This window comes from Bidens hawaiensis, unplaced genomic scaffold (genome assembly GCF_021521415.1).
Source record: "Bidens hawaiensis isolate Kalapana, Puna unplaced genomic scaffold, B.hawaiensis_p1.1 tig00016036_1, whole genome shotgun sequence".
Classification (NCBI taxonomy): Eukaryota; Viridiplantae; Streptophyta; class Magnoliopsida; order Asterales; family Asteraceae; genus Bidens; species Bidens hawaiensis.
The window spans coordinates 304,146-318,275 of NW_027492452.1; the positions used below are offsets into that span (position 1 = coordinate 304,146).

Here is a 14,130-nt window from a genome sequence, read left to right on the forward strand (position 1 = left end):
ATATTCAGAGATTTTAGGATACTCTTCATCATCCTCATCTTCTTCCACAGCGTTTATCCTGATATTATCCTGCTTGGAATAAGGCTTGGGCCTAGTGTACTTCTGTGGAGGTCTGACTTTCTATTGGTAGATTCATATTTTGGGATAACTGAGCTTCCATGAGCTTTATTATCGTCCTCTAGCCGAATATATCTTAATGCCCGGTTTCTGACTTCATCAAGATTCCTGCATGGAGTCATGACAAGGTCATCATAGAAAGGAGAATCCTTCCTTAGTCCCATCTTGAAGGCTTCGACAGCAGCTGCCATGTCAAGGTTGGGGATCTCCAATGCTTCCCTGCTAAATCTGGTTATGTAATCCCTTAAGGATTCATTATTACGCTGAACAATTCTATATAAGTCACCTGTCATTTTCTCAAAAGATCAACTACAAGAAAATTGATTATTGAACAAATTAATCAAATGAGAAAATGATGTAACAGTGTTGGAAGGAATACTCAATAACCATTTGAGGGCTGGCCCCGTTAATGTTGAGTTGAATCCCTTGCATAGGCAAGCTTCTTTGATGTCAATGGGGATGGGGTTGATCTCCATCCTTTCTCTGTACTGAGCTACATGTTCCTCAGGATCCGTAGTGCCATCGTAGAGCTTCATGCTGGGAGTTTGGAACTTCTTGGGGATTTCTACGTCGCATATAGGCCAAGTAAACCTAGATAACTTGTAGCTACCAGCGGGTACTTCAGTTATGGGACGTATTATCCCTGGGATACTAGAAATCATATCCTTCATTTTTTGCAGTTCCCTGGCTATCTCGGGGGTTATCCCCTAATCCTGCACATGTCCACGGTTAGTGTATAAATTAGCATTAAATAAACGGTTACCGAGGTCATGGTTAGGTCTCTGGTATCCTGAGCCTTGTCGGCTAGTTCCTCAATTGAGGGTATCCTCAGGATAAGGTGACGCCTGTATTGGGATGTCATCTCCAACAGGTACATCAGAGGATACCATGGGGGATCCTGACGAGAATATGCCGGCTGGCATGGTTGAACGAGGCTGCATGTTAATGAAATCTGGCCTCATTGGTCTAGGTAATTCCGAGGATACCGGAAGATAAGTTCCTCTGTATCCTGATTGCTGCTGAAACGGAGTCCTTGTTGATTATGTCCCCAAGGATCGGGATTCTGAAGGATGGTTGATCCTAGAGAACCAAAATCAAGGACCCTGGGCATGATTGGAGTAGCCTCCTGCCCTGGCTTCTTTTTGATTCCTTCAATCTCCTTAAATAGCCTTGAGTTGGTCTTCTCTTGCTGCTCCATTTGTGTTTTGACCTGTTTCATCAAAGCAAAATATCATTGTTAGAAATAACCGGATCTACCCGTGTAGAGTATCCCGCGAATGGTGGAAGTTCTCCTCTGGGCTGAGTATTCTTCTTCGGCGGTGGTGGAGGTCCTGTGTTGACATTTGAAGCAGCAGTGACCACTGGAGCAAAGACTGAACTGGTTTTTGGTTGTGAGGCCATAAAGAAGGGATGAAAGTAATTGAGAGCGGAACAAACGGTTTTGATGAATTAAAGCACCGATTGCCCCACGGTGGGCGCCAAATTGTTTTGGTCAAAAATTAACAACAGTGATTTTGTAACCAATTTAGTAAATCGGGACTAGGTGCTTGTAAAGATAGTATGAACACAGAGATTTGTTGCAAGGAAAAAACCTGTTATCCTTAGGATAACAAGAAAAAAAACCCCGGGTGGTGAAAACTATCACCACCGGTTTATTAATAATAAAGGTGATTACAAGTGTGGAGCTCAAACTTGATCGTGATTACAGAGAATGCGAGTACTAGTAAGTTCTCGAGTGCTAGAGTGTGTGTTATGATCAATGTTTAGAACTCTATTTATAATAAACAAAGTCTTAACAACTATTGCCTATAATTTAGGAAACTTTTGGACTAAATCTAATTAGCCGTTAATCTCTCAATCAACACGTTTCCTTTTCTGCCACGATCTATCAACTGAAAGCGCGAGTCTCCGGGAGATCAAGCAACGGTCTTTGACTTGGTAAACATGGAAAGTAGCAAATATTGCGTTAGCTATATAACATAATTAGGATACCTGTTACCTTGGAGGATACCGCATCCTGGATTCGTTCTGAATATAATCTTTGCTGAGGATACTGAAAATCCATGCCCTGACATAAGGAGTTTGAGTTTTTCATTTTCTTTTATCTGTTTCTAGCTTTACCCTTGTATTTTCTTTCAATTTTAATAAGTATGTAATCCTAATGTTTATCTTATTTGTGTTTAGTAATAAAATGGCAAACATCGCAAAACTTGAATTTCCGGTTCTTAACATCACCGGAGATAATTATATGCCGTGGACGGCACATGTTAAACGACATCTCAAATCAATGGGTGTTTTGAAAACGATAATGGAGGGAAATAATTGCGAAGAACAAGACAAGGCAAAAGCCGATGTCTTCCTCCACAAACACATTGACGAGATGTTACAATTTGAGTATTCAAGTTGTGAGGATCCATACGTTTTGTGAAAAGATTTAAAAAGCAAATTTGACCATCAAAGGGAATTTCTACTTCCCACTGCTAGAGATGAATGGAACAATCTCAGGTTCCAAGATTTCAAAAAAGTAAATGAGTACACCTCTGCTTTGTTCAGAATATGCTCAACGCTCCAATTTTGTGGGCAAACTGTTACTGAGGAGGATATGTTGGAGAAAACTTTCTCCACATTTCATGCATCAAATATAAATTTGTAACAACAATATAGGTTGCAAAATTTTAAAAGATATTCCAATCTAAATTCATTTCTCCTCATAGCAGAAAGAATAACGAGCTTTTAGTGAAAAATCATCAATCTCGTCCCACCGGATCACTAGCAATCCCAGAAGCAAATGTTGCTACTAATAATGACACTAAAGATTCTGGGAAAAAGTGGGTACGAGGCCGTGGTCATGGCCATTTTGATAAAAGCCATTTTAATGGTCGAAACCATCTTTTCAAAGGTAATAATAATTACCGAGGAAATTTTCATGGTCGTGGACGTGGTCGTGGCCGTGGTCGTGGCCGAAATCAAAGAACTACCAATTATCACGCTCCACAAAATAACAATTCCAACCAACACAATAAATGGAATGAAGCTGGTAGGTCTGAAAAGAATGGCACTTCCTGTTTTAGATGTGGTAGTACAAACCACTGGTTAAAGGCTTGTCGCACAGCTCCACATCTATGTGAACTTTACCAAGCCTCTCTCAAAAGAAAAGAGAAGGAAGTGAACCATGTGGATAACTTTGATGATCTCGGTGTTGAGCTGAACACTGCAAACTTTGATGTGAAACTCTGAAACAAATGTTGCTTGGCCACAATATATGCAACAACTAAGTGTGTTTCCTGCTATCTTTAATTATGCGTTTTATCTTTAATTATGTGTTTTCCTTTATGTACTGCTTGTCTTTCGATGAAAGAAAGTTCTAATTAAAATATCTTAATGTCTTCGTTATACACTTATTATTTTTAATACTTTCAAGATTAAAATGAACATCAGTGGAGCACAAGGTCAAACAAATGAAGAAGATATATGTATAGCGAACAGTGGAGCCACGCATACTATACTTAGATCTAAAAAATATTTTTATGAAATGAAACCAACAAAAGGGATCGTGAATACAATATCAGGTCCTACAAACTTGATAGAAGGAGTGGGAAAAGCTAATTTAGCTTTACCAAATGGTACAAAGCTCATTATAGAAAATGCTTTGTTTTCCCCAAAATCAACAAGAAATTTGTTGAGTTTCAAAAAAATATATCATAATGGATATGATACTCAGTCAAAGACTGTTGGTAATGAAAAATATTTGCATATCATAAGCAAAGATCAGATATTGGAAAAACTGCCAATTCTCCATTCTGGCTTACACTATACACATATTAATGTGCCGCAAGCACATATGGCAGTCAAAGAAAATTTTTGTGATCCTGAGACATTTAATTTATGACATGACAGATTAGGCCATCAAGGATCTACAATGATGAAAAGAATAATTGAGAATACTCATAGGCATCCATTGAAATATCAAAATATTCCACAATCGGATAAAATTTCTGTGTGTACTTCTTGTTTTCTTGGAAAATTAATTACAAGGCCTTCGCCTGTAAAAGTTGGAAATAAATCACCTGTATTTTTTGAAAGAATTCAAGGAGATATATGTGGACTAATTCATCCAGCATGTGGACCATTTAGATACTTCATGGTTTTAATAGACGCATCAAGTAGATGGTCTCATGTCTCTTTGTTATCAACTCGCAATATAGCTTTTGCTAAATTTCTTGCACAAATTATTAAATTACGAGCACATTTCCCTGATTACACTATTAAAAGGGTGAGACTTGATAATGCTGGTGAATTTACATCACATGCTTTTAACGATTATTGCATGTCTGTAGGAATTATAGTCGAGCACCCCGTTGCTCATGTATACACACAAAATGGCTTAGCTGAATCGTTGATTAAACGTCTACAGTTAATAGCTAAACCATTAATAATGAGAACAAAACTTCCTGTGTCTGTTTGAAGTCATGCAATTTTACATGCTGGCTCATTAATTCGTATGAGACCAAGTGCAAATCATAAATACTCTCCTCTACAACTTGCCTCTGGCCAACAACCTTATATATCCCATATTAGAATTTTTGGGTGTGTAGTGTATGTTCCTATTGCACCACCACAACGCACAGCACCTTTTGCTGATTGCCGTTTTAATGAGGCATTTTTCAAGAAAAAACAAGAAATTGATGTCTCACGGTATGTACCTACATTGTTACATCTTGATCCAAGGACTAAACAATGTGAGACAGAGGTTCAAAAAATAATACACATACAAGAAATTGCAAATCAATTGCCTGATGCATTTACTGATACAAACAGAGTTACTAAATCTCACTTACCCAGCTGTTAATGCCCCAGCTCGAATCGAGATTCCAAATAATCAAGTAGATAACAAAATGGCTCATGAATCTCAGAAACGTTTGAAACGTGGAAGACCAATCGGTTCAAAGGATAAAAATCCTAGAAAAAGAAAAACTCTTGAAAAGGAAGTTAATCACAAAGTGAATGATCTTGATGAAACATTGAATACTAAAACCTCCCATGAGGAGGATGTTGATAATAATAAAGAAATGTCAATAAACTATGGTCAGACATATATCTTGAAGAATCAAGATGAAATGGAAAATATTGATGAAATATTTTCTTATTCTGTAGCAAGTGACATCATGAGTGGAGATGATGATCCTGAGCCAAAATCAGTTAATGATTGTCAAAATAGACATAACTGGGATAAATGGAAAGGCGCTATGCAAGCTGAATTAGATTCATTTAACAAACGAAAGGTTTTTGGACCTATTGTTATTACACCAAAGTTTGTAAAGCCAGTAGGGTACAAATGGGTTTTTGTACGAAAACGAAATGAGAAAAATGAAGTTACAAGATACAAAGCTAGACTTGTAGCTCAAGGTTTTTCTCAAAGACCAGGGATTGATTATAAGAAAACATATTCCCCTGTTATGGATGGAATAACCTTTAGATATTTAATCAGCTTAGCAGTCTCTAAAAATTTAGAGATGCGCCTTATGGACGTTGTCACAGCTTACTTGTATGGATCACTAGATAGTGACATCTATATGAAAATTCCTGATGGATTTAAACTCCCAGAAGTATTAAGCTCAAAGCCTAAGGAAATGTATTCCATCAAGTTACAAAGATCCTTGTATGGACTGAAACAATCTGGAAGGTTGTGGTATAATTGTTTGAGTGATTATTTGATAAGTAAAGGATACACAAATAATCTTATTTGTCCATACTTTTTCATTAAGAAGACAACGTCAGGATATGGGATCATAGCTGTGTATGTTGATGATCTAAATATAATTGGAAGCCAAAAAGATATCAATGAAGCAATTGCTCTTTTAAAGAAAGAATTTGAAATGAAAGACCTTGGAAAAACCAAATATTGTCTTGGTTTACAGATTGAGCATATGCATAATGGCATACTTGTGCATCAGTCAACTTATACTGAGAAACTCGTTAAGCGTTTTAATATGGACAAAGCAAATCCTTTAAGGACCCCGATGGTTGTTAGATTACTCAATGTTGACAATGATCTATTTCGTCCTTGTGAAGATAATGAAGAGATTCTTGGTCCAGATATACCATATCTTAGTGCAATTGGAGCTCTTATGTATCTTACTAACTGTACAAGACCTGACATTTCTTTTGCAGTTAATTTGTTAGCAAGATTTAGTTAAGCCTGTACTAAAAGGCACTGGAACGAGATTAAACACATTTTTCGATACCTTCGAGGTACTGTTGATTTAGGCTTGTTTTATCCTAACGATTCAAAAGAAGGGTTAGTTGGTTATGCAGATGCAGGTTATTTGTCTGATCCCCATAAAGCAAAGTCTCAAACTGGATACGTATTTAAGAATGGAGGAACTACGATTTCATGGCGTTCACAAAAGCAAACACTTGTTGCAACATCTTCAAATCATGCTGAAGTCATTGCACTGCATGAAGCTTCAAGAGAATGCGTATGGTTAAGATCTATGTCACGACACATATTGACCTCTAGTGGACTAGAGAAAGATCAAAGTCCAACTCCTATCTATGAAGATAATGCAGCTTGTGTCTCGCAGATGAAGGAAGGGTATATCAAAAGTGACAGAACAAAGCATATACCACCAAGATACTTTGAGTATACTCGGGATGATGTGCCTAAAAGTGGTATATAAAAATATTGCAATTAATAACCTAGCACAACGAGTAATAAAAACCTAGAATACCCTAAACCAAACCTCTAGCAACTGGCAAGTGTACCTATCGGGTGTAGAATACCTATGGGAAGTCCGGGAATATCGAACCCTAGAGACACTAATTAAATTAAAGAAACTAGATTCTAAAATCTAAATAAACTAATAACTAAGAAAAAATATTATTTTTGGATTTTTACTTATTTTATTTTAAAACTAATAATTATTTAAACTAAATTAACTAATAAATTAAACTTAAACTCTAAAGACTTAGATGAAAACCACTAATGCGAAAGGCGTTACCTAGGCTTGAAATCCTACTTGTGAATCTTGGATGCTTATCGGCTATGAAAACTGTGATGGAACCGGGATCTAAAGATACAATGCCCTAGACATCCTAGTGGATCCCTGATCATTCTTTGGGTGTCACCTAAAAGGAATACCTAAGGGACGTATGACGCAAACCGGTTGGTTGGATTACCTCTCAGTCTCTCCAACAATATTAAAGTACTCTAATGACTAGATCACCTCTCAGTCTCACTAATCACAATACATCCGGGAGTGTAAGGGACGTATGGAGTAACCTAAAGATGCTCAAAAAGACTTAGGATAGCAAAAATCAAAAGACAATAAGGGGGAAACCCACTCTTGTGTAATCTATGCCCAAACCACCTAATGACTAAGATAACCCCAACTATCTATTACCTCTCAGTTTCAAGATAGGTAGAACACTTAAAATCTCTAAACTCTCAAACAATAGTTCCTATGGATTATGTCGACTATAAACCATAAACTAGTTACGAACACACAGTAGGTAACCTAATATGCGTCTACACATGAAAGACTTTCACAAAGACACATGTGGAACTAGTGAATAAAAGTAAATTAATAATAAGTATGCATATTCACTTAAAAACATCAAAAAGTCTATTACAATAATATTAGTCCAACACCAATAACCTATAAAACCGACAAGCAAACCAAACTCAACAAGTATTCATTCAAAGCCTAGGCAACTAAATAGATTTAGCAAATAATCATGTTCAAAACAATAATAAAATAATTTGGTTCAACTAGTTTCATAATAAAAATTAATAAAATCGAACCAAAATATGATGTTTTGATGAGTGAATGAGATGCTGCTCTCAGATCAACTGTTTGATGCAAACCAAACTAATTGTTTCTGCTCCAAAAGAAAATATATGAATTATGCGTAAGCCCCCTCTGACTTGTCTCCTCTCCACCGAATACATGCAAGAAGGAATAATAATAATTTTTTCTTCAAATGGCGGCTTCCTTCCTCCTCAAGCTCCTCTGCTTTGTTGCTACCCGTCGAATTATATAATAATGTGATTGACGGCTTTCTTTCCCTAGGTCTCCCACTGACTTTTATTCTCTTTCACCAAAGATGGCAGTCCTTCCTACTCAAACAATTAATTGGGCCCAAGCCCAACTCTAATTAAACATACCTAATAAACATTATTATTAATTATTATTATTATTATTATTATTATTATTATTGGAACGTTACTTTTATGTGATATCTTGTTTCTTTCCCTTTTTTTAAATATTTTATAAAACTATAATAATAATTAGTATTATATATCAAATGCTTGACTCGTCATTCGTCGGTTTCAAGTTTAGCAAAAGTGTTTCATTTTAGCCCTTTGTCTTTAGAAATCATTAAACTCACATATGAACCAAATAATAATAATATTCAATAAAAAGTTGGCTAAAACATACTTAAAAGTATAGGGAATATTTATTTAATAATATGTATAATTTAGACTACATCACGGGACCTTATTAAAGACAATCAGGTTGAGATGAGATATGTCCAATCAAGCAACAACTCAACTGATCTTTTCACAAAAGCACTTCCCACAGCAACATTCCGGAAACACGTTCATGACATTGGCATGCGCCATGTACAAAGGATGTAACACATTATATACTGCAACTTGAGGGGGAGCTACAAACTGCAATCTTTTTCCCTTAACTAAAGTTTTTATCCCGTTGGGTTTTTCTTTAGCAAGGTTTTTAACGAGGCAGTACTTCAAGTCCCCAAAGTTTGCAAAGTGTCATCCAAGGGGGAGTGTTATGAATATCTATTAATTTATAGATCAAGATTTACCCATTTAGATCTACCAAGCAAGTGGATGAGCTCTTTGTCAAACTTATTGATAATGTCCATACTTTATGACCATCAAATAGTTAATTTTGTCTAGAGAAAAAGTTAATCTTTTGTAGTATAAATACTAGCTCAATGTAAAGGAGAAAAGACACCTCTTACATACACATTCATAAGTGATACATTTCACTACTTTCTCTTTTTGCTAAATTTTCTAAAATTCTCAAGTTTTAGCACTAATCTTGTGTTAATTCTTGTAAAATCATAGCAGGATATTAATTTTCAGTATATCCTTATTTTATAGGATTTTCATATCAAATATTTTATGAGATTAATTTTTAATATAATGAGATGCTATAACCCATTTAAGAGCTATCTGGGTTTGGTGAGACCTTTACCTGTGAATTCGGGTCAAATGCATGAGAAACCTTCATTTACAAATAAAGCAATCTGATGGCCTACGAGAATGGTTGTTTTACATTTTTCGCTTTTTTATTATTTTTTGGATTTTAATTTTCTTTATTGTAAGAAAGTTAATAATATACTTAGGGTTTGATGATGAAAGGGTTTCATAAATAAATGATATGTTATAACCCGTTTAAAAACTATCTGGATTTGATGACCCATGACCCTGCTTATGTTTTTTACTATAAAATTGTTTATTAATTATAAATAATCTCTTTTTCTTTTTAAATTGGATATTAAATTTTAATATATCCCTATTTTATAGGATTTTCATATCAAATAATTGGTAAGATTAATTTTTAATTTAATGAGATATTATAACCCGTTTAAGAGCTATCTGGTTTTGGTAAGACCCATGAATTTGAGATAAATCAATAAGAGGCCTTTATTTAAAAATAAAGCAATCTGATGGCTTCAAAAGTGAAGAACGACCACATCACAACACGTAAGATTTTAGGGGTTTCATTTATATATATTATAGATTTTATAGAAGGTTATAAACTTCTTCTGAAAAAAGAAAACATTACAGAACAGTATGTGAAATGACTGCTTTTGCTAAAGTTGACCCTTGACAATGTTTAACCTTTACAAAATCACCATATGTTGTTATGTTAGCAACATGAAATAAAATAGAAGTTGACATCCCAATCTATAATTCATCACTTGTAATACAAAGTCATGAAACTTCAAGCAAAACTAGAAAGAAATACAGCATGGTTGAGTGCATGTCCAAAATTTAAGAAATGCAAAATTTGGTTGTACATCAATGAAAAAGTAAACTTCAAGCTTATGAAGAATGAAATGAAAACTCATGAATATTACAGGCATAAGCAAGCAATAAACATATCACAACACACCCATAACTCTACTTGGTTTTCAAATTCTTTTACTGAGTCACTTCACACGCTATACCGACCTTTTGACGATCTTGTCTTTGAATCATCCTACATAACCACATTCAGCAACATAACAAGATATAATTTATCCAAACAACAAAATTTCTTTAAACGAATCAAAACAGTTTAAGTAAAGAAATTTACATGGAAGTTATAAGTGATCTTGTCCGTTACATCTATAATTTCCTTCCATTTTCTTCCAATGCCCATCTACATTCAGTCAAAAAATGGTGTTATTGTAATAATATAGAAAACCAAATATACAAAAAATATATAAATGTAAATAGTTGCAAGAAAATAAGAGCTCATCAAAATAAATATGGGATGAATAACTGATCAAAAGAACAATCTTTTGACATCATAACAAAACCATAAATACTTTTTCCTTTCCAAATACATATATATGTCACCTGGTCTTATAAGTTATATCAATTAAGTAGCTCGTATAATATCAAATACAAATACCAGAAAAAAAAACCAGCATACATTCTGCTTTCTCTTGCAAAGTCACTTAACAATTTTTGCAGATAAAAAACCAACTTCCTGTTTATTCTCGTAAAAAACACTTGACAATGTTAAATTTGAAAGAAAAAAACTAACATACTTTCTTTTTTAATCATAAGAGTACCTTAGCATGTTAAATTTGAAAAAAAAAAAACTTAGTTATAATAATTGGAAGAAATCATGAAAACATTATGTGACAAATTACATTATAATAGAGATAAAAACATTTATTTATAAACTTTAAATTTTGAACTTACCATTTTATGTGTTTTAGATTTTTATTTTATTTTGAGTCCTCACTTGCATGTATTTTTATTATAATGAATTTAAAATATTATATTGTTATTATTAACTTATTAAATAAAAGGTAAAAAAGTAAACACGAACATTGAATAAACTTTGTCTTGCCGGGTGTCCAGTTTAAACATAATAGTAAGTAAAAAAAAGTTCACAACTTTGTCTAGATTTTACATGTGGAGAAACTTGAGAAACTTTAATGTGTAAATATTTGTTAAAAAGGCTTTTATAAGAGAAAGAAGAAAGTAAGAAAGTTGATTTTTTATGTGCAAATATTACTAATGGTCTTCTATAAGAAACTACAGAAAGTACGTGGCTTTTTTATGGCATATTTCCTAATATCAATTATAACAATACAAAACAGTGACACCAATGAATATAGTTAATACCTGAGCAGCCTCGTTAGCTGCATTTTTAGTCCATAAAGAAAGTTTATCCTGTCTTTGACGGACACTAGCAACCACACCACATATTTCATCAGCATCATCAAATTGCTCACCGATTAAAGCCATCAACTACAAACATAATCATACTTCCAGACCCAAAAAAAGACTTCAAAACATTAAAGGAAGAACAACAACTAACAAGATACATACTGTTTCAAGCCACATAGCTTCAAGACCAATCTTTCTGCTACTAGTAACTGTCCACTTGCCTCCGTTAGCACACTGTGGATCTTCCCATTTGGGCTCAATTCCAGCTTTGAACAAGTGAAAATCAGCATTTCCTGGTAACTTGCTAGGTTTGAATACGTGATCATACAAACTGCAAAAAGCCCCAAATTATACAATCAATGTTTTTATTTCTAGGTTTATGCATTTCCTCACAATCAAACAAAATAATAAAGATTCAAATAATACATTATCTGCAGCGGTGCAAACATGCCTAGCCACTCACAAGCTACTCAATATCATATCAATAAAAAGCTTGGCCAAGCCTTATAAAGAACGAGCCGAACTAGAGCCTCAAATAAAGCTCATTTAGTTATTGATCCCGAGCTTGAGTGTCGTGTGTTTTTAAGTTACAACTCTTTTTGATTTCTATGTATTAATTCACACTGCACTTCCGAGCTCGAGCCGAGCTTTAGCTCTTTTAAGGTACCGTGCACGAGCTCAAGCCGAGCTTAAGATTTGTCTAATAATATACAAAAATAATTAAAAATGTATATAAAGTAATATATATTGAATGAGCCGAGCCCGAGCTTAAAAAGCTTAAAAAATTTGAGCCTCAAATAAAGCACATTTAGTTATCGAGCATGAGCTCGATCATTGTATGCGAAACTCATTTAGGCTCGTCGAGCCTTGCGTGTTTTTTAGATACAACTCTTTTAGATTTCTATAAATATTAATTTCATGCTGCACATTCGAGCTCGAGCCGAGCTTTGGCTTGCTTAAGATACTGCACACAATTTAGAGTCGAGCTCACGCTCATCTAAAACTTTTCTTTTAAGTATATAAAAAAATTTAAAAAGTGTACAAAGTAATAAAGAATAAAATGAACAAACCTAGTCAAGCTCAGCTATGTTATGGTTTACGTGTGGTGGATTTACGGATTGCTGATCAGATATCACAAAATCGGATAATCAAAATGCATATACAAGTTTAATCTACAAGTAACTAGCTAATTGGTACCAAATCTAGATTAAAACACAGATCAAACAGTACACCTAACTAATTAACACACAAACATCAAAATAGAATGTAAAAAAAAACATGAAGGAAAATAGGGCTTACCACCAAAACTCTTCAACGGTGTCGAAGGTGTAAACATCGCGAAGATTATTGCCCCAAGCGGCGCCTTGTTTAGGTTTCGATTGATTATCGAACCAAAACGTCCACTTCCTATCCAACCTGTGAGCTTGAGCTTGAGGTTGCTCCGCCGCCGCCGCTGCTCCGCTTACTTCCACCACCGCTGCGCCGTCACTCGCCATTATATTATTTCCGGTTTTCTTCTCTCTCTCTCTCTCTTTGCCCTTTTTAAAAGCCAATTTCAGATAGCGGGCTGTCATATTATTATTAGCGGCCCAAATACTGGTCCATGGGCCGGCCTTCTTGAGTCTCATCATAAAACACAGGTTCCACCTTTACACAGTTAAAAGTCGGACCCTACTGATAAAACATTGTCAAGCCCGGTAAAAACACGATCATACTCGAAACCGGTTCTTACATAATCTGGTTCTTGAAAAACCCCGATTTCTCCACCTCTAAACATGCATATATAAATTATAAAATAATAAAATTGATGAATTTGAGTTGGAGCTAGTGAGGTACAAAGCCAAAGCCAGACACGAAAACTTGAAACCTAGTTTTGAGGGTTTGGTTTCATACTCGATCTTGCCTGTCGGTTATGTATAGGGTATTAAATTTCAGTCTTGAACCCAAGCTGGATGATCTACTTAATGGGCTATATATCTGATCCAACAAACCTTTTTCTGATTCTATTGATTCTTTTTTGTTCCAAAATCTAATTGTAATTTTGTTGATGATATTAGAATTCGGCATAAATGACTTGGTATTTGCGAGTGAGTGAAAATCGGAAATCATGGCAGGTGATGACCATTTTTGGTCTTTTTCATACTGATACATGGGGTCGTTATAAGGCTAATACTTATGATGATTACACTTATATATACAATTGAGAGTTTTGGTGTCACAGGACCCTCATTGGGCCCGTTTGACAGTACCTTATTTGGTTAACCGTTTTGTTTTTGTTTCAGTTCCGGTTCATAACGAACGTAACGAAAATCGATCGAACATCAATTTTTTGTTTTGTTTTAGTTTCAATACCTTAACGAACATGACATGAGCCGGCCAAATTTGTGTAGATTCACTGCCTCAACTCCCGGGATCGATAATGACTGGGTTTTACCAACACTCGAGTTTTACCGACCGACACCACCTCATTAGTCCACCTTATTTTGTATAAACTTTTTTTGTTTTATTTTTGGTTTTATCTCCAATAAAATGACACACGTAACCGAAAACCGACCAAATTTTTGTGTTAATTAGCTCCTCAACACTTG

The 14,130-nt window shown here is 34.8% G+C and overlaps 2 protein-coding genes across 2 annotated transcripts; one reads left to right on the plus strand and one right to left on the minus strand.

Moving 5' to 3' along the window:
- The first annotated feature begins 2,308 nt into the window (after positions 1-2,308).
- On the plus strand, positions 2,309-3,354 carry LOC143550387 (uncharacterized). The gene is made up of 2 exons (XM_077041043.1): positions 2,309-2,536; positions 2,800-3,354. Exons 1-2 carry the CDS (start codon positions 2,309-2,311, stop codon positions 3,352-3,354), a joined length of 783 nt encoding a protein of 260 aa, XP_076897158.1.
- Positions 3,355-10,041: 6,687 nt separating this feature from the next.
- LOC143550395 (eukaryotic translation initiation factor-like) lies at positions 10,042-13,038 on the minus strand. The gene is made up of 5 exons (XM_077041049.1): positions 12,842-13,038; positions 11,705-11,873; positions 11,498-11,623; positions 10,452-10,517; positions 10,042-10,355 (listed from the first exon to the last, which is right to left on the minus strand). The coding sequence occupies exons 1-5, from the start codon at positions 13,036-13,038 to the stop codon at positions 10,311-10,313; spliced, it is 603 nt and encodes a 200-aa protein (XP_076897164.1). The 3' UTR covers positions 10,042-10,310.
- Positions 13,039-14,130: the final 1,092 nt, after the last annotated feature.